We start from the raw sequence: 20,038 nt of genomic DNA, 5'->3' as shown, positions 1-20,038 counted from the left end.
AAGGCAAGTTGGGAATGGCCATAGTTACGATTATTAACATGTACGGGCCAGTAGTGGATGACCCAACACCCTTTTTCAACATGCTTAATGTATTGCGATCATGGCAAGACTCTGCTGTCCTTTGGGGAGGCGATTTGAACACCCACCTTAACCCACAAGTAGATAAATCCAATCCTTCAGGGGCACGCACTGTTAAAGTAGCCCAGTGCGTGCGAGACGCAATGGCGGAATTTGGCCTGGTTGATGTTTGCCGTCTGCGTAACGCAGAGGCTCTTGGGGGCACACACATCACTCCAGCATTTGATAGCTGGTCGCGACTAGACTACTGGCTGTTGAGTGAAGAGGCTAATGGGTGGGCTACAGCAGTACAAATTCTACCGCGTACGTTATCAGACCATAATCCTGTTAGCTTAACTATTAGCGTCCCCACAAATCCCCGTCGACCTTTCACCTGGCGATTCCGGGCTGAAGCATTGCTCAATCCCATCTATAAGACACCATCAGGACCGCTATTGTTCAATATTTTGAGATAAATGTGGGTTCGCTGGAGATTCAATCTACACTCTGGGAAGCATTTAAGGTGACAATCCGGGGAGTGTGCATAAGTACTATAGCAGGGATTCTCAGAGACATCAGGGGCCCACTGTCAAAAGCCGAAAAGACACTAGGAGAACTGGAAGAGCAGTATCTTAGTGCACCATCAACAGATTCGCAAGCGCACATTCACGAACTCTTGACAGAATATAATGCTCTAGCTGACATGGAGGCAAAATACATTGTAAGGCGGCATGTGGCTCGTACCTATGGTGAGGGGGGTCGACCGGGCAAACTTTTGGCCTCTAAATTGAGGTTCCAAGCCGATCATCACCAGGTTGATCGTATAATTGACTCCCGCGGTTCGGCATACTTTACTCCACAAGATATAGTGGGTCAATTCCGATGATTTTATTCGGACATGTATACCACCCGAGGTGGGATGGAAGCTGAGGCAATGGAAGAATACTTATCGGATATAGCTTGCGCCTGGCTTTCAGACGCCCATAGGGAGTATCTGAGTCAGCCCATAGATGAGACGGATGTGAAGGATGCTATTCTTTCTCTCCCTAATAATAAGGCCCCAGGGCCTGATGGCCTAATGGCGGAATTTTATAAGACATATGCCGACCTTCTTATACCCCATCTTTTGGAAATGTACGCAGAGGCTCACGACTCCGGGATCCTCCCCCCTCCCTAAGACAGGCCCTGATTATCACTCTGCTTAAAAAAGATAAACCGTCCATGTCCTGTGAATCGTATCATCCCCTATCATTAATCAATCTAGATGCAAAAATGTTAGCAAAGATACTAGCTATGAAAATTCCACCGCTGAAGCCCCTACTTGTGTTCCCAGATCAATCCGGGTTTTTCCCTGAGCGTTCCACCTCCCATAATTTGCGTACTATTTTTTCAATGTTTCCTTAATCTGGAGTTGTCGGTGGCTGCGGTTCTTCTCGACGCGGCCAAAGCGTTCGACTCTATAGAATGGAGATACATGTTACATATACTGCATAGAATGGGATTCCCTACTGTTTTGACGAGGTGGATACAGGTTTTATATACAGACGCGTCAGCGAGGGTGCGAGCGGGTGGCTTTACATCAGAGCCTTTCAATATTGAAAGGGGCACTAGAAAGGGATGCCCCCTGTCCCCTCTTCTCTTTGCCCTCGTTTTGGCGCAATTGGCTTGCAAAATTTGACAGCGGCATAGGGAAGCTGCCTTAAATTTTAATCATCGACCGGTTGGGATCTCCATGTATGTGGACGATATGGTCCTATTCATACAAGATCCTCAGCAGTATTTATCTCCAGTCATGGGGGGAATATATTCAATTTGGCCTATTTTCAGGACTACAAATAAACTGGAAAAAATCGGTCATCATTCCCTTGACACTAACTACGTCTCCGCCTCAGCTGGAATACCCTTTGGTTTGGTCCACAGACCCGGTAAAGTATCTAGGTGTCTGGATACATCGTGATCCCGACATTGTCATTAAGGAGAACTATGGCATAGCCTATAATAGTCTAGTGCAACAAGTGGACAGGTGGCTACATCTCCCGTTGTCTATGGCTGACCGCATAGCAGTGATTAAGATGGTAATTCTCCCTCGGTTTTTATATCTTTTTTGTAATATCCCAATTAAACTCACTAAACACTTTATCAAAACAGTAGGAACCCAACTCTTGAGGCTGGTATGGGGTGATAAACAGCCCAGAATTAGCTGGCGTACACTAACCCTGGCTTATGATAAAGGGGGATTTGCGGCTCCTGATTTTTATATATATTATCTTTGCGCCCAAGCCCAATACGCGTACTACTGGTTCCGGACACATGATTTTATCCCACACATTGAGGTGGAAGACGGGGACGCATACCCTGTCCCGCTCGCTAGTATCCTCACATACACTAATTGACACACGCCCAAAGTCGAGATCAATACTATTGATACGACTATTGCAGCCTGGCAGGCGATCGGCAAGCGTGCTCAGAAGCTCCCACTCTATGCACCTGCTCTACCCCTAGCGGGCCACGCTTCTCTCTCAGTAACTCAGGAACAGGGGCCCATGAGAGCCCTGTAGGAGGTTGGCATTGCACACATGAGTGATCTATTTCCAGGAGGTGGTTATCTTTCAGAGGCTGATACAGGCTACATTCAGAATCCCACATAACTGTTTCAATACTCCCTCTATCGCCTAAAACGTGCACTTAAAGATCACTACCCTGACTTTCCAGCGGAGCCCCCTATACTCCAGTCGCTTCAACTGCTATTAGTTACCCCAACTAAGAAGAAATTGATTACCAAAATTTATAAGGCGGTGCAGGGGGAGGCGGTGAATGGGCCAGATAACAGTCTAGAGCGCTGGAACTCTATATTGGCTTCTCTGATCCTCCCATGGGAATGGGAACAGATTTGCGCTCTCACAGGTCGCCTTGTCCCTAATGGCAATCTACGTATCATACATTTTAAATGTATACATCAAATGTATCATACCCCAGTTAAATTGTATAAAATGGGACTGCGGGATTCAGATCACTGCAAGCATTGTGGCCTTCCACAGGCCGATTTTATCCACCTGGCATGGCAGTGTGATCGTGTGTATAAGTACTGGGAAGGTATGATCGCACGCATACAAACCAAGACAGGAATCACTCTACAGTGTACGCCTTTAGAATGTCTCCTTGGCTATGTACCCCAGTTGAAGGCCACTCTGGGTAAGTTTGTTAGGGTGGCTCTCTTGCTCGCCAAACGGCGCATTATGTTTACTTGGGAAAGCAAATTGTCCCTCAAAGTTGATGAGTGGCTTAAAGACCTAGTGTACTGCCACGAACAGTTAGAGTTGTATGCCGAGGAATTGCCTGTGTCGTCCAGACCTAAAGACATCTGGTCGCCATAAAGAGACTATTTATTACTACAGACTCATAATGGCACTGTGTAAATTGCTTGCCTATGTATATTTGTGTGTTCTCCGATTTTTAGACACGGGTGGATTGCTGCCTTGGGACGGGGCCAAAAGAATGCATGTAATGTAACGTCTGATCATAACATGTACCTTTACGAGTTTTGTTCTTATTGTTTTTGGTTAATGCCGCCTATCGTGGCGGAATGCCTGTACGATGCTGTGAAAATTCAATAAACAGAATTTAAAAAAAAATAATAATCTACAAAAACGGTTCTCTTTCTATGTTCCATCTAGACAGTTGCGCTCTTTGTCTTGCTCAGGTTCCTCGATTTATATACCAGAGGCTTGGAGGCAGCTCAGTGACAAGTAAGGCCATTCTTGCTTGGAACGCACTGCCCCTTGTCCTACGCAACATTCAGGACCCAGCAGTGTTGAAGAAAAACTTGAAAACACATCTCTTCGCTTAAACAGACACTCTCACTCTCTTTGGCTTCGAGCCGGGACACTCGTGAGCATCAGTGCGCGCTACAAATCAAAATAACATAACATAACATGTCAACAATCTCCTTTAGCTGGACCTATTTGTTGCATCATGCCAAACTTTCATAAATGTATCTCCTGTGCATCTGAAGCAACTATTATTCATGCACACAAGTCTACAACAACTGATGAACAAATTAAATGGACCAGCTCATTTTACATTTCCGTAAATTAGAAGGTTACTTAAAAATAAGGTAGTTGAACATGCTGATTTGAATAAAATATCTGAAGTGTCACACTCAACAGAATTAATTGTAGTCACAGATTCATGAAAATGCTATTACATCCCACACCAAAGTTGGTCACAGACAATGTTTGGACATCTTTGTCCCTGCAGGAAAGGCAGCATTTCAGTCGGGTATTCTTAATTCAGCTTACAAACAGACACAAATAAAGGAGATATTAAAACGATTTTCTGTAAATTGGCACAGAAAAACATTTACATTATTTACCAAATAAGAGCTGGTATCTTCTGGTTCATTGGTAACTATTGGCAGTTTGCTTATGAAGCCAATTTCTCCATTTGCAATTTCAGGAGTAACCTTCAAAGAAATATTTTGGATGGCTCCCAGTCTAGGAGTGAGAGGTGGGATTGGAGGAAACACATTAACCAGCTCAGCACTTTCCATCTGTATGTATAAAATGATAGAGAACATATTAATGTTAGAAATATTTGAGAGAACTATAAAGATCAATGTCTCGAATCAATTTTACATTTATAATTAAAATATATATATATATATATATATATATATATATATATATATATATATATATATATATATATATATATATATATATATATATATATTGGGTATTATGAACAAAAATCATTTGCTTTTCTAAATTAAAAAAGGTAACAACTAAAATAGTATTCATGGTAGTAGCAGGTTGGTCCTTTGCAGCAATATGTACTGGATTCTTGGTTAAGCGTAATACTATTAACAACAATTCGTTATTACAGCAGGTTTAAGGCTACTCTAGGACTAAGTCTCAGTTTATGCAAAGCTAGTCTTTTGGGACACTTTTAGTGTAGTTAACATTCCTAGGATTGGTGTTAATGTTTCAAAGAATGATCTTAGGTAGAGAGTTGTTGTGCAAATAGCTTTACCATAAAATGTTGTGGATTGTCATCATCATAGCTGAGAAGTGAGCATCAGCTAACTTGGGTTGAGACACACTGGGAGTCAGAGAAAGCAGTATACTCCCAGTCACTTCTGGTAGTACATAATTCATTAATAGCTAACAAATACCGCAATTAGCAAAGGGAGTTGATTGTGACTTTTATTTTACCTGATAAGGTAATTTTTTGATAAGGCTAGTTCGATCTTATTGTCAATGGAAAAGTTCAAGTGTCCTTCTGGCGAGGGTCTAGGACTAGAAGCAGCAATGTTATCGCAGTTTCCAGAGTCCTTTAGAAGTTCTATTTGCGTCATAGGAATCTCCCATTTTGGGTCAGACCTTTTTCCACAAACATATTTGTGAGTCTTCAAGGAAGATCTGCGTCTTGAGGAACTAGCAAAATAATCCAGGATGGTTGATTTTTGATTTATCAGCTGCCTGTGTGAAGGTGAACCAAATAAACTTAATTTGAATGTCCCCAAAAGGCCTGGTACTGGAGAAGGAGAAACATATCCTGCTCTATATTTTAGTTTTGTACCTTTTTACCCCCTTGTCCTCTCTTCCTTTTTATTTAAGACCCTCTTCCCTGCCTTCCGTGATCCTTGTAATACTTCCCATCCCACTTTACTTCAGTTTTTTAAACTCCTTACTTCATATCCCACTGTCTGCCTATTTTTACATACCCCTTACTCCTCCTCCAAATATTTACCCTTTTTTGCATACACCTTATTCCCCTTCATGCTTTACTCCTTTGTTACAAGCCCTGTATTCAGCCGCGGCCGGTAGTGGGAGTAACTGCAGGGCGGTGACATGGGGAGGGGGAGGGGCAGGGTGGGGGGTAGTAAACTATGGATTACGGAGGTTTACAGGTAAGTTAACATATAAATTAATAAAACAAATTTCGTTGCGTGCACTGCATCGCATTTGGGGATGCAGTGCACGCAACGAAATTTGTTTTATTAATTTATATGTTAACTTACCTGTAAACCTCCGTAATCCGTAGTTTACTACCCCCCACCCTGCCCCTCCCCACGTCACCGCCCTGCAGTTACTCCTACTACCGACGGCTGCCTTTATTCCTACTCTAGCTGTACTTTTTTTTAATCACATACTTCTCCTGCTTTACTCCCATTTTTTACAACCACGTTCCTCCCACTTGCATCCCTTTTTCAAATTGGATTACACTGTACTCCCCTGCACCTTTACTCCCTTTTTTACAGATCACTTACTCCCACTCCTGCTTTACTCCTTTTTATCATAAACACTACTTCCTCTCCTTCTTTAATTCAATTTTTTGCAAACTATATACTCTCACTCTTACTTTAATCCTTTTTTAAAACCCCTTACAACCCCTCCAAGCCATCCTCTCATTTTTTAATAAACCCCTTACCATGATTCCTACTTTACTCCATTTATTTTCCAAACCCGAAACTCGTATCTTGCTTTACACCCCTTCCCAATTCACTACCATTATTATTTAAAACATCTTATTCCCCCTTCAGCTTCCCTGTCCTACTCCACTCCTGCTTTACTCCCTTTTAAAAGAAAACCATTACTCTATCACCCACTTTACTTTCTTATATAATAAAAACACTTACTACCCCCTCTGCCTCCACTTTTTCTTTTTTTTTGGAACTTTGCAAACCCCATACTCCACCTTCCTATTTTTTTTAAAAAGCACTCCCCATACCGTTTGACTCTAATTTATTTTTTCACTCCCTTAACTCTCAATTGTGTCTTATTCATTTTTTTTACAAGCCCCTTACACCACTCCTGTCCTTTACACTCGCCTTTTTTCCATTCTTACCCATTTGGCACGCTGTCCTCTTCTTTCTCTAAATTTACCCTTAACACAAAAACATATTTTCATGGAAAAGTTATTTCGTTCATTTAACTTTTTTCCTACAATGAAGTTTTTGTCAGGCTGACTTTCTTCATTTTAGAAATTCGTCAAAATTACAGATTTCCACTTAAGACACCTATTTTACACTTAAGAAGGGGGTGAAGAAGGGAATAAGCACAGTTACTACTCTAGGAAATCCCCCGATTAAGGGAACCCAAGTACGACCGACACCATGTAACAGAATTGAGACAAAAAAATCAAAATAAAGATCATATTAAGTAATGTTGAACAGAAAGGCCCCATAGTCGCTGTAAAAGAAAGCTCAGTGACACTAGGCTTCTTGCTGCAGAAAACTGCCACGTGCCTGCGAACAGCAAACATTTTCAAAATAATGCAGCTGTAGTAATTGAGTACGGAGGCAGCAGGTAACTTGAACACATATATTTAATTCTTGTAGCATTGAAGAAACCAAATCCTTCCCAGACAGCCACGAATTAACTGGCAGGAATATAATACTGGCCCCCCAAGTGACGTTTCAAAACAGTAAAGTCACATTCCACAAACAGCTTTACAACATCATTACTACACCTCCCATTCCCTTCACAAACCCAGAACAGACACATAAGGAGCAAAGGCAGACACAAGCAAAAATAAAACAGAAAACAGCGGGACACACCTGGGAAAAATGGTACCACAATACAAACGGCAATTCAAGTTCCCTCGTACAAACTTCAAAGCTAGGACCCCCACTACCCACACAAACTCCCCTAACAAACCTGGTGGTCTACAACGTCTTCTCTCCCTTGCCACCACCTGCATATCAACCATTTCACGGCTATTCCTGGAAACATTAGCTTTCCTAACACCCTCTCTCTCACCAGCTGTACTAGCTTGAAAATCACCACCATCCATCACCATCCACCCTGAACAAGACCCCAAAAAAGTATCCAGCTCTGGTTGACTTGCACCTCCTTTCTGAAACAGAGCCACTCTTCTCAAGTTCCATGTCTGGCATTTTGCAACTTCATCTAGTTTCGTCAAACAAACTTCACTCTGTAGCGTCCCTGAAAATTCGACAACCCTCAGCTCACTCCTCCAGGCTCAACCTTCACCCAATCTCCCACTCTAATCAAGCCTCCTTTTTGACCACAATACACATTTCTTACCACGTTCTCCATGCATCTTTCCTGCAACCATGAAGAACACAACTTAGTCCTGGTTTCCTACCCCTCATCAACTTGAAGGGAGTTTTCCCAGTTGCAGCATTGGGTGTGGTGCAATACGCCCACAACATGTCCTTTAGCACATTCTGCACAACTATCCCTGCTTTGCTGGCCAATTCCATAGTCCCTTTTATCCACCGGTTCAACCTCTTCACTTGCCCATTCCCTAGCGGACATACACCTTCCAAAAACATTCTCATCTCTAGCGATGTGAGTTGCGGGCCATTGGCAGTGACAAGTCTGGAAGTTATGCAAGTCTCCTAAAGATTTTTCCGCATGGCAATGGTAGACTTTGCGTTTATACTCCTCATAAACATCACTTCAAACCACCTTGATTTGGCATCCACTATGACAACCGCTATCCTCTCCTGACCAGGCGTAAAATCAAAAAGGTCCAATGAAATATAGGCTAATCTTTTCCTACACGAAAATTTCTTCTGACATAATCTGGTGACCTCCACTGATACCCAATCCAACCTTCAGTCTCTTTTCAGAATTCTTTCATACCATACAGCTCTCTACCCATTGCTTGACATCACTGTCCAACCTGGACCACCAAAACCTTCCCTTCAACCTCTTTAAAGTGCACATCAGGTCCAACTGACCTTCGTGTGCCAAGAGCATAAATTTGTCCCTTACCGCACCCGGAGGTACAAACCTGTCGCCAGCATCATTACTGCAGAAGCATTATAAGAACTGATGCTCAACTCAACTCACCAAGTTGATGCCACGACACTGTTGCCTTCTCCCATCTTGGCTTTAGATATTTAGGGCCTGATTACGATGTTGGGCAGACTTACGTTATGTCTGCCTGACACCGTTGTGGTCTCGGGACAGACCGATCGCCGGTCCCGACACCGCGATTACAATGCGACCGCCCATGGTGCGTTCGCATACACCCGTTGTTCTATGGAAGCTTGTGCTACGGCCATAAACCGGCCGTAGCACAAGCTCCTTTAGACAAATGGGAGAATCTGTTCATCCCTGCACTGCGTGGCAGGCACATCAAGGTGCCTGCCACACGGTGCAGAGATTAACAGGGGGGTTCCATAGGATCCCCCTTGGCCCACAATCGGAGGCCGCAGGATGAAGGGGGCCTTGCTAGGAGCCCCCAATGTTGCTTTCTTACGGGCTTTCCATGTCGGAAAGCCAGACATGGAAATGCTGTTGGAAATCGTAATCCCTACATTGGAAACACAGTCCATAGGGATTACGTCCCAGTCTCTGACTTGCCGATGAATTGTAATGCGGTGGTCGAAACTGAAACCGCAATGTGGCTCAGAGACTTTCGGACCCTCATCATAATGAGGGTCTTAGTTTCTTACTATACATTATAAGCTGGTATCCCTTTATATTTTTCTTACGCTTTCCATATGTTAGAGACCGTATCCAAGGAAGTAAGAAAGACTAGATAAACCCACAAACAAACCAACAGGAGGTTAAATAATATGATAATTTAACCAGGTTGAAGCAGATAGTCTTTTAGTGCTCAAATAATGAACAGAGTACAACACAGGCGTGGTTCCCAGAGAAACAAGGAAGACACAGTCCGAATCACTAATAGCACTACAGATCCAGAACGTGTCTAAAATGGAGACGGGGGGGCAGAGGTCAAACTGGTCTTGAAAGATAGCAAGGCACCAAGTGAACCCCAGACACGATAAGACCGACGCAGTGTGTGGTAGACAGACAGCAACTACTTCATCTCACTTCACATCTTTGCTCCTTACTTCTTTCACCCTCCTATTTTAAACCTTCAATGTGAGTGTAAGGTCTGGGGCCAATATGACTTTCCCTCAGTCGGTATCAATTCCATTGACAGACAAAGACCAGGGATGTAGGGCCAAGCTTGAATCAAAATCCCATTGTAATTCAAAAGGTTCAAGGAGAATCCATAGTGGCCCCAGGATCACAGCATCCATGAATTACTGAAAATCTCCCCAAGTCACAAAGCAGGATCAAAAGCAGAAACAAACAGTCCAACTGAGACCAGACAGGCAAAAAGGACCAGAGCAGAGAACTGCATGAACGCCAGGAGAGCACAATCACCAGCACCCGCATGTTTCGTTGATCTGAGTATTCATCAACTTATCATGTCTAACTTTCATAAGTAACTATGGGCATAATACCAAAATGACTTGCCAGCAATCGCCATTACTACAACTCTTACTCTTCCTTATCACTGTGCTTAAAAACATTGGGCAATCCTGCACCTTCTAGCAATTAACCCTGCTGCCAAATCTAAAAATGAAACTAAATATGACTAGCAAGTTTTTACTATGAATGAGGCTCCACAAGACTTAACACAAAGCAACAAAGACAAATCACAAGAAAGAGTTTAAGGTACAGTGGGGCGATAAGCAATTGCAAAACTTATGCAGAGCTTAAAATGTCACCATCTGAATAGATCCATAGAAGCCTAAGACACTCAAAATGCCATTACTGCCATTACTGCAGTCAACGTGGATTAGAGTATGGTAAAAGAAACAAGCAAGACAAAGCCAAGATTGGGATGCTAGAACACATGTGGAAAATCCACCTATCACTTTTTGTAACTCTTGATTGTGACGGGTATTCTAAGACGTGGGTCCTGTTGCTTATTGTACCACTGGCATCAAGGTGCACCAGACTCAAGAAGCCCAAACAGAATGAAAATGGTCTTGTGTTTTTTGCATTGCTCTTCAGAGAGAACCTGGCTTGGCAGTTCAGCCTGGATTGTTAATATTGGAGCAGGACCAAGGCTGATTTGCATATGGCTGTGTCTAGTTTTAGGAGGCATGGTTGGAAAAATGATGGACTGGGATGCGGCCTGAATAATTACCAGTGGTAGAGATTAATGCAAGCATTCAATCCATCACTTTTATCTATTATGCAGAGTGACACTCTAAGCACAACAATAGGCCCAGATGTGGGTCCAGTGCTCACTATGCCCCTGGAAAAAGCTGAACCTGACTGAAGAAGCCACAATAGACCAAACCTGGTCTTGGGTTGCTTGTGTTGCGGTTCAGAGAGGACCGCACTTTGCAATTTGGGCTAGACTGTTCCTACTTGAGCAGGACCAAGGCTGATTTGCTTTGATGTGGCCTGAATATTTACCAGAGGCTAAAGTTCAAGTATTCCATCCATCACATTTTTGGATTATTCATTGTGATATCCTAAGTTGGATAGGTGTGATCACTGTGCCACTGGAACCAATTTTGACCTAATTGAAGAGGGCCACATAGACCAAAACCAGTCTTGTGTTGCTTGTATTATGGTTCAAAGAAGACCTGGTCTAGCAGCTCAGTCTGGACTGGCCCAACAGGTATAGCTCCAAGGCTGATTTGCATATGGCTGGGTCTGCTTAGAGTTGGGCAAAAAAACTGCGGATTGGCATGCAGCCCCAAGTGATTAGCAGTGGGTGAGATTAATTCCAGACTTCCACCTATACTCATTTGTAATCTTCACACATGCGGAAATAACATCATAAGAGTTGTGACCATCTTTTAGAGTGGCATTTGAAAAACCTCAAAATCTCACAGAAAGGCAAAGTAAATGCTTCTCTTGAAATGTCACTTATTGGGGTCTTGAAAGAACAGGTCACTGAAGTTCCACAGCTACATCTGTGCCACAATCTGTGCCAAGAGCAGTGCTGAAAGCAGTATACAAAGAGCTTAACAGAGACGTTATGTGTTCAACTCTCCACATGTTGCCTGACAGCGCGATGTTGAATGCTGTGATCAGCAAATGGCTGGATGTCAGTGCTGACTCAAGTATTCTAGTGCTTTCATTCATGTTGTTACCCAGACTGCTGTCCGGCAAGCAGCTTGGAGTGCTGGAGGGTTGCAGCTGGACTGCAGAATTCACCACAAAGGATATTAAACTTGAATTTCTTTGTTGTTGCCAACCAAAATACATAAAGTCCAGGAAAACCTTGTAATCAAAATCCCTTTCCAAGATAGTGGTCATTCCACAGGAAGATATGCAAGGTTCCCAAACTAAGCTGAAGTAAAACCATTTCCTGTGATCTCACTTCCTGACATAGGAATTGGCACCCACAGCCAAAAATGAAGTACCAGAATAAGCTGAACTCTCGTTCTTGAGCCTGATGAGGACAAGAAGTCCTCATCAGGAGGGTGAGAGGATAGCATAATGAGAATAGTAGTGAAGCAGAACTCATACCTATTATATTTTCTTCCTGAATCTCCTCGATAGAGATCCCTTGCATTCAACTGTTTGAGCAAGGAATTTGCCTAAGAGGAAATCAAATCTAGTCTTGGTTTTCCAAATGTTTTGCATATCCACAGAAACATCAGATGGCAAAACATAATCTTCTGAAACGACAGAACTATTCGTCCAGATGATTGAAAAGATAGTCTTCCTTGACATAGGTGCTGGAAGTACATGAGATTCATTACCATGCAGCAGCATAGACAACATCCAAATATATCAAGTCTTCAGAGCATGTTCCCATCAGTCTGCTTATGGAAGGGTTTGGGGCCATACTGTCTGTCCGTACAAAGATTGAATAATGATTTCAAGGTCATCACCATTTTCTTTCCATTGGACAATCTTTGCCTTGTGATTACAGATGCTTGAACTAAACTACTTTGAAACCCAGCACTACAGCTCAGCCATGATCTTGGCCAATGTGAACTAGAATGGGTTGTCCAGAGAACTCCCCTAGAAAACACTGCACACAAATAACAACCAATGAAGCTCCCCAGAGACAATACGACACCCAGGAACTAAACTTGTGCAAATCCTACGCATCTAGAGTCTAATCGGCACCTAGGTGCCTACATTATGAACGGAAATGCCCACATTGCCTATGGATCTCCAAGCCCATATGCAAATCATGTGATCCTGGATTCAAAATTACTACAGCAATGGGGCTTTCTGGAGCACGGCACACAATGTTTGACTTTTCAATCTGCAACTGCCCTAGATAGTGAAAGAAATGCAAACTCCTCATCCATCCAACTAGATAGTGAAAGAAATGCAAACTCCTCATCTATACAAAAATGTGTGTAACTGCTTAATTCTGCATTTAAGATACATGACATTTTCCTGACTTATTCACAAACCCATAGAGTTGGAGGAATGCTGTGCCACACTACATGTCATTAGACATTGATGCACTGAGAAACATACATCCAGTATGGGTGCAGCAGTATCCTCTCCTCATAAAGTATAGCCAACTATAGGAAAGTAGATAATTAGTAGGTGGGGGTATTCACCTTCAGCTAATAATAATACCACAATCACTAATAGGTCCAGTCAAGTCTCAATAAATTAATTCTTGCTCAACGCTTGGTAGCTTGGCAAACGAGCATTCGGGCTTAATTCAGGAGGCAGGTATGTGTAAAGCATTTAATATCAATAAAACAGTAAATAAGTAATAGACACAACAAAATAAAAATCCATCACCAATTTAATAAAAGCGAATATTTTTATCTTTAAAATGACACCGGAATTACAAAAATCAAGTATAGGAATCCAGAAATATGAATTTTTAAAGATTAATTCAAAAATTGTACATTCTAGTGCCAAAAAGCTTAAAGCACCACTCGCGGCTATCTGGTCGCACTGGACCAGTTCAAAGTCAAAGTTTTAGGCAGACGGTGATGGAGGATAGGTCAAATAGTCAGAGGGTTGGGTCCCGGTTAAAAGTTTACCTTCGTCTTTTTCTTGGATCTTTTCCCTCGTTGACGGACTCGTAGGCAGGTCCTTGGGCCTCTCAGATCCAAAGTTCAATTCAGCGATGGCAACCTGCTGCAGTGCATGCCTCTGTGAGTCTCTGGAAGTCCTTGTGCTTGACATCGACGCGAGCAGCTCCGGAGCTTTCAATGGGACCAACCAGCACAGTCAGGCTGATTCGCAATTCGACATCGGCGGCTTGACTCTCAATGCCAAGCCGGTCTTCTCTTGGTGCTTTTCTGCAAAACTTTGGAGAAAGTTTCTTTTTGTGCAGATCTTGTTGTTTTGTTGACTCCTTTGGGGAAAATGAGTGTCCACAAGTTCAGTCCAAGGGTTCGGACTCTCTGGATTGCCACTTGGGGGCTAAGAGTCAATTTCCCAAAATGCACCTGCACGGTCTAGGAAAAATCCAGTTGCAACTGGTCAGCTGGGGTGATCCTATCTTTGGGCTTGCAGGTGACTTCTTCCAGCTCTGTTTTACTTATTGCTGATCAGGGAGTCCACTCCTTTTCCTCTGAGTAAGGCACAGTCCTTTCTTTGTGGAGCCTTTAGAGTGCAGTCCTTTTGAGTGCAAGCGTCCAGCAGGGCATTCCTTATTCTTTTGTTTCATGCAGTGTTCTGAGGGGCTCCTGCAGCTCTCCCATATTTATCCATCATTCTGGGCTGGCAAGGGGTAGGACACCCCAACTAAGTTACCTTCCTTTGCTATGACCTCTTCCTGCAAGGTGTGGCACATTTTTGACCCAGAATGCACAGTTTTGCCAATACTCGAAATGGAGAAAATCTCTTCTTGGTGTGTGTGTTTGTGTAACCCTACCTAAATGTGTGTCTACCATCTGACTACACTCCCCTCCCAGCCCTCCTCCTAATCAAATTATGGGGTCTCCCATCTGTCTGGGGATGAAGGAAGTGGGCACTAGCCTGGGCCCCATGACATTTGTTTTCCTGCCTTTGAAGTTCAACTGATCTCCCCAACCCCTCTTCCTCTCCCTGGCCTCTCCAGGAATCAAATCTCCTCCCACCAAATGGCTGTATTGCTTCAGCCTCAGGCCTCTTCACACCTACTCTGGGAGCAGGTTGGCTTAGGCGACGTAAGGCTGACCAATCATAAGAGGTGGCTACAGGGCTGCTTTAATAAACTTCAGGATAGTATGTTCCAAAACTAGTTTCCTGTAATAGTTGTAATAAATTTGCAAGTTGTTGGATTTATTGTAAACATTAGTTTGATACTTTGAATGATCTGTCCACCTGGCTCCAATCAAAAGTTAGACTTCATAAGGTTTAATAAAGCCTTCCCATGTTAGCCTATCGGGCTAGCAGCAATACAATAGAGAATATCTATTTTGGCTGTGCTGGACTTGGCCCTTCTGGCAGGTTCACCCCTGAAACGTTTTGAGTTTACTTATGACCTGGTGTTAGTAATTTTTGGCTTCTGTGCACTTTACCGCTGTGTTCCAGGGTAAAGTGCATGCATGTAGTGAGGTTGGCCTGCCCTCCCATAGGAATGCATGGGGGAATGTATGTGTCCCTGGTAGTGATGCGTGGGGAGTGCAGGTGCGAGTTTGGTATGTGCGGACTCGTGTGATTAAATGCTGGGCAATGATGTGTGCGGTGTCCATGTAGCTAGTATGGAAGTGCCACTTCTAGACGCTGGCATGAATGTGCAGTGACTGCCTGTCGCGTGATTGGCTGGCTGAGGTCATGCGACGGGCTAGGGAATCCCCAGAGTCAGGAGGAGTCACCCATTGGTGAATTGGGAGATCAGCAGCCAGATGGGTGGGAGGAGTACACCTAGGACCTGAATAGGGCTGGGCTTTCCCCACACAATGCTGGCTCCGCCCCCTATGGTGAGACTGATGACCCTGGCCTGCTCTCTGAATAGGGAGAGGGGCTGAGCAAAACAAAGTGCTCAGGAACCAGTTGTAACTGGTTCGCCCCTCCCCTGCACTTTGAAACAAAGGTAAACCTGTGTATAAAATGGGGCTGTGACCCCAAGTAAAATATTCTTCTGATCCTAACTAGGGGGGCCTGCTGCTGCTGCTGGGCGCCAGGAGAGACCGCCACTGGCCTCCCTGCCTGGAGGGCCCTGTGAGCTGGCCCCTGGGCCCAGCCCTTGCCCCCCTGCCTTCCTAAGAACTTTTGTGCTCCTGGACCTTGCCTTCAAGCGCCTGGGAAGTGCTAGCTCTTTACCTTGCCTGAGGAGCGCCTGTCCGCACTGAGGAGCAGCGCTTCCAATTTCAGCTGCAGCACAAAGCTGCAGCGTGTGGGGGTTTCCCCGCTGTTTGCCCTGATTTCAAGCAGGTGCCCACCCTGCATCTCAGCGCGGCGGAAAATGAGCGGGAGCCCACCCCGCACGTCTACTGGCTGATATTCCGGAGTTAAGATCCCTAGCGGGTGCCCACCCCGCCAGGGACCGTGCCGTTTTTTGTTATGGTTGGCGGGTGCCCAACCCGCACTTTTGAGTCCTTCGTAGCGGGTGCCCACCCCGCGCTATATTGTTAATCTGGAGAGGGAGCCTACCCCTCATTTCAATCCCCCGAAGAAGCGCTCGCGATCCGCGGCCCGCCTGGTTGGGGCGGGGCCTCGCAGACGGAAGCGGAAGGGCCGTGCGGCAGGAAGCGCCGCATTGGGGAAACCCCGGTAGTATAGGACGTCCAGAGCCTCGCAGGCTCCTTACCGAAGTCCCGGTCCCAGGAAAGGGACCGGGTGAAGAGCCGGGACACCCGCAGTGCTGGCACGAGGCAGGGAAGGTGCTCCGTCGACAGAAGAACCGGGAGCCTACCCCACCTCCGTGTGGAGTCTACCCGCAAGCCGGTGAGTGAGGATCGGCTGCTGGGTGGCTGGGGGTGTGGCGGGGCACGTTGTTCGGTGCCGCCCCGTAACGAAGTCGGTCACGGCGGGCGCCGTGCTCCTTCCTACTTCCCGCTGCCCCGCCTGACAGTGGGCAGTGGCAGTGCGTGAGGGGGGGGAGACATTTGTTCAAGAGCCTGTAAGGCTCCAACGTCAGGGGTGATTTTTTTGGTTGCAAGGGCCCCAGAGAGGGGGCCACCACCTCCCTGTGCCAGCGCTTGAGCGGCCCCGCCTGCCAGAGGGCTGCTCCGATGATGGGGGCATTTGATCGTGTCCAGTCCCTGAGCAGGTCGCTCCAATGAAGGGGCAGTGTTTGTGCAGAGCCTAGAAGGCTCCAACGTCTGACATATTTGTGTTCAAGAGCCTAGAAGGCTCCCACTCCGTTTAGGGGGCATTGTTTTCTCAGAGCGCCAGTGTGCTCCAACGTGGCTCATATGTGTTTAATGGCACAGTTGTGCCCAAGCTCATTTTCCCAGCTGCCCAGCACTTAGTGGGCAGCTGCAACGTTTAGGTTGTGGCCTTTACGCTTTGACTTGCGCAGCCTGCGCAGTCTTGCCCTGACTCTGCTGGACAAAGGGCGACCCCAAGTTGGCCAAGTTGGCCTGGGGACAGTTTCCCTGTGTTGTGCCCTCCCCTAGGGTACCTGGTGATTTTTATATATGTACTTTTGCGCAAAATGCATTTCCTTTATGCTATGTTTATTGCTAACTGTGCCTATGCGTAGGAGAGGGTTTTTCCTAGTATAGGTTGCAACTAGTAAGTTCATGGTTCCCTGCATAATATTTTCCTAAAGTGGTTAGGGTTGCGTAGGTGGTACTTACCTGTTACCAGTGGTTACTGGTTGTGCGCTACATTTTCTAATTGGTGCTACAGTGATTGTATGTGCTATGTTCTAAAGTGTTATTCCTACCAAGTGCTAGTTCTAAAAGTGCTGATTCCTGACAGTGGTCCAGGTGGCCCTGTCTTGTACATATCCCCTGTAAATTCTGCCCGTGCATGTTGGCACATTGTAAAGTGTGTATTTATTATCTAATGTGTTTGGTATAATACAAAGGCTATTTTTATATGATACCTTGTGTGGAGTTTCTTTTGTGGTGGGTCTTGGGTGTTGTTGCTGGGTGCGCGCGCAAACGCTTTACACATTGCCTCCGGGATAAGCCTGACTGCTCGTGCCAAGCTACCAAGGGGGTGAGCAGGGGTTATCTTTGGCGTGTAACTCCCCAGCCCTGACTAGAGTGGTGGTTTCTGCCTGGCTTTGGCGCAAGCCCTAGCCACCAGAAATCGCCATTTCTAACAGGCTGTTTTCCCTTACCAGGGCATATAAAACATATTTATATTGTCCCTGCTTTTTACAACAATGCACTCTACCCTTGTGGCACCTAGGGCAGATCTTAGGGGTGAATTAAAAGTTAGAAAAGGGTAGTTTTGGACTGTGGAAGCACTTTGAATTCCAAAGCTGATATTGGACATTGTTTTATTTTAAAACTAGCCCGCGAGGTAGGCCTGGCTTTAAAGTGACACCAGACACCACAGCAGGGCCCACTTAAATTAATTAAGTCCACTGGGGTCTTTAAACCTACATGCCCTGCCATAAACTAGGGGCTTACAGGTAAGTTGTCTTTGACAATTAGAATATACCAATTACCATATAACTTTAGAGAACAGAGCACTGGCTCTGGGCCTGGTTAGCACTTTCAGAGTCAGTAACCATCAGCACCAGTCAAAAAATGGGTTGATCAGGACAAAAAGGATGACTTTCCTACACCAACAATGTGTGAAATAATTGTGTATGGTAAGTTTAAGAATGAAAGATAAAACTGCAAACTGCTAGTCATGATCCTGACAGGAGTAATGCCATACATCTTGCAGGATAATCGAGTGGGCTCCTACCGGAAATAAAAAAAGAGATTCATGTATGCTAGAAAAAACTCTGCTGCTACATGATCACCTGCATTGTCTACATCAGAAAGCAAGAGTTTTAATGAACTAATAGACGCCCTACAGGTTGGAGACCCATTAAGCCTCTCCTATGATATTCTGGACCTGTATAAGGTGCTAGTCTCCAGATCTACCTTCCTCCTGTGTCACTATACTAATTTTATTCTTTGCAAGTTGTGTATGCGTATCACCTTGGAGAGCTTCTCTGCTCTCGAGATCAGAAATCCTTATAGTAGGCCTTTTATTAAAAAATCAGCTACATTTGCAGTGCCCCACAGGAAACTTCTTAAGTAATGTAAACGTGCTCCATGTGTGGGTCAGTAAACAATGATATTATATTTTATTTATGTAGCCCATAGACACATTTAACTGCACCTAAGTGCTCATCAGGGAACATACCCAGCAGCGCTCTAGAACCAGTCAACATGAGAGGCACTGATTTAGATTCTTTCTAAAGACTAAACCCAGGAGGGAGAGTTCTTGTCTGATGTGGATACGGAGCCTTTTCCGTGTTTCGGCCTCAGAACAGAGAACCTTCTACTCCTGCCTTATGTCTGGTGGACACTAAAATGCTTTATGTGATTTCTATACAGTGCATTATACACTAAATCAGCTCAGTTGCTGGCACATCAGTACAAAACTGCAGCCACATGATTGAATCTGGACAGCTGAGATGTGGCCTTTGTTGCTTTGAAGACAGATAAGCCAAGTACTGTTGAGACACTCTGAAAAACAAACTTATTTGCAGTCCATAAAACTGTACAACTGGTAAGAAACAATATGCCAAAGCAAGACATTGTAACTTCTGAATGTGTGAGCGAAAATGTCCTTGCACTGGCTTTTTCCTGGTTTGAACGAGCTCTGTGGCCAACTTGTTATGCACTCAATTAGCTTGTACACGGGTACTGTGGTTTCTAAGTGGAGGCATATTGACTTTTCATAGGGACAGAGCTTCTTCTTTTCCCTACCATTTTTGGACCTTCTCTTTCCGCGCTTTTATAACTTCCTCATGGCCTATCGCGTGCACGAAACTATGTGCGTCACAAGGCAGGGGCCTGTGCCTATGAGATACTGTGCCCCATTAGAAGAGGTAGGCCGATGTGCCACTAGTGTGCGCCTGTCTCTGTTATAGCTGGCACACACACTGAAAGAGCGACAATCACCCACCACTCGCAGCCTTTGCAGACGCTGTGCTGCCAGGGACACACTCTGTGATGATGCCCTCCGATGGGCACAAAGCTTCTGCAGAACACCCCTGACTCAGTGACCATGGAGGTTCTCAAACTGTAAACTTCCAAACGTGTGAAGTGCAGTCTGGGGTCTGCCTGGGACTCCTTCACCTACCATGTTCTGCAGTAGAACATGAGCAAGGAATGCATTTCCACGCTCACTTGTAAATGAGGGAA

At 44.9% G+C, this 20,038-nt stretch overlaps 1 protein-coding gene across 1 annotated transcript in view; it reads right to left on the bottom strand.

Annotated features, from left to right (window-relative positions):
• Nucleotides 1-20,038, bottom strand: part of ADGRV1 (adhesion G protein-coupled receptor V1) — a 1,990,932-nt gene that overhangs the window by 1,729,558 nt on the left and 241,336 nt on the right. The window contains exon 10 of the mRNA XM_085632468.1: nt 4,430-4,606. Within this exon, the coding sequence (XP_085488594.1) occupies nt 4,430-4,606 (177 nt within the window). The remainder of the gene's footprint in view (nt 1-4,429; nt 4,607-20,038) is intronic.

Source organism: Triturus cristatus, chromosome 2_1 (genome assembly GCF_964204655.1).
Source record: "Triturus cristatus chromosome 2_1, aTriCri1.1, whole genome shotgun sequence".
Taxonomy (NCBI): Eukaryota; Metazoa; Chordata; class Amphibia; order Caudata; family Salamandridae; genus Triturus; species Triturus cristatus.
This window is presented reverse-complemented; position numbering and strand designations above follow the sequence as displayed.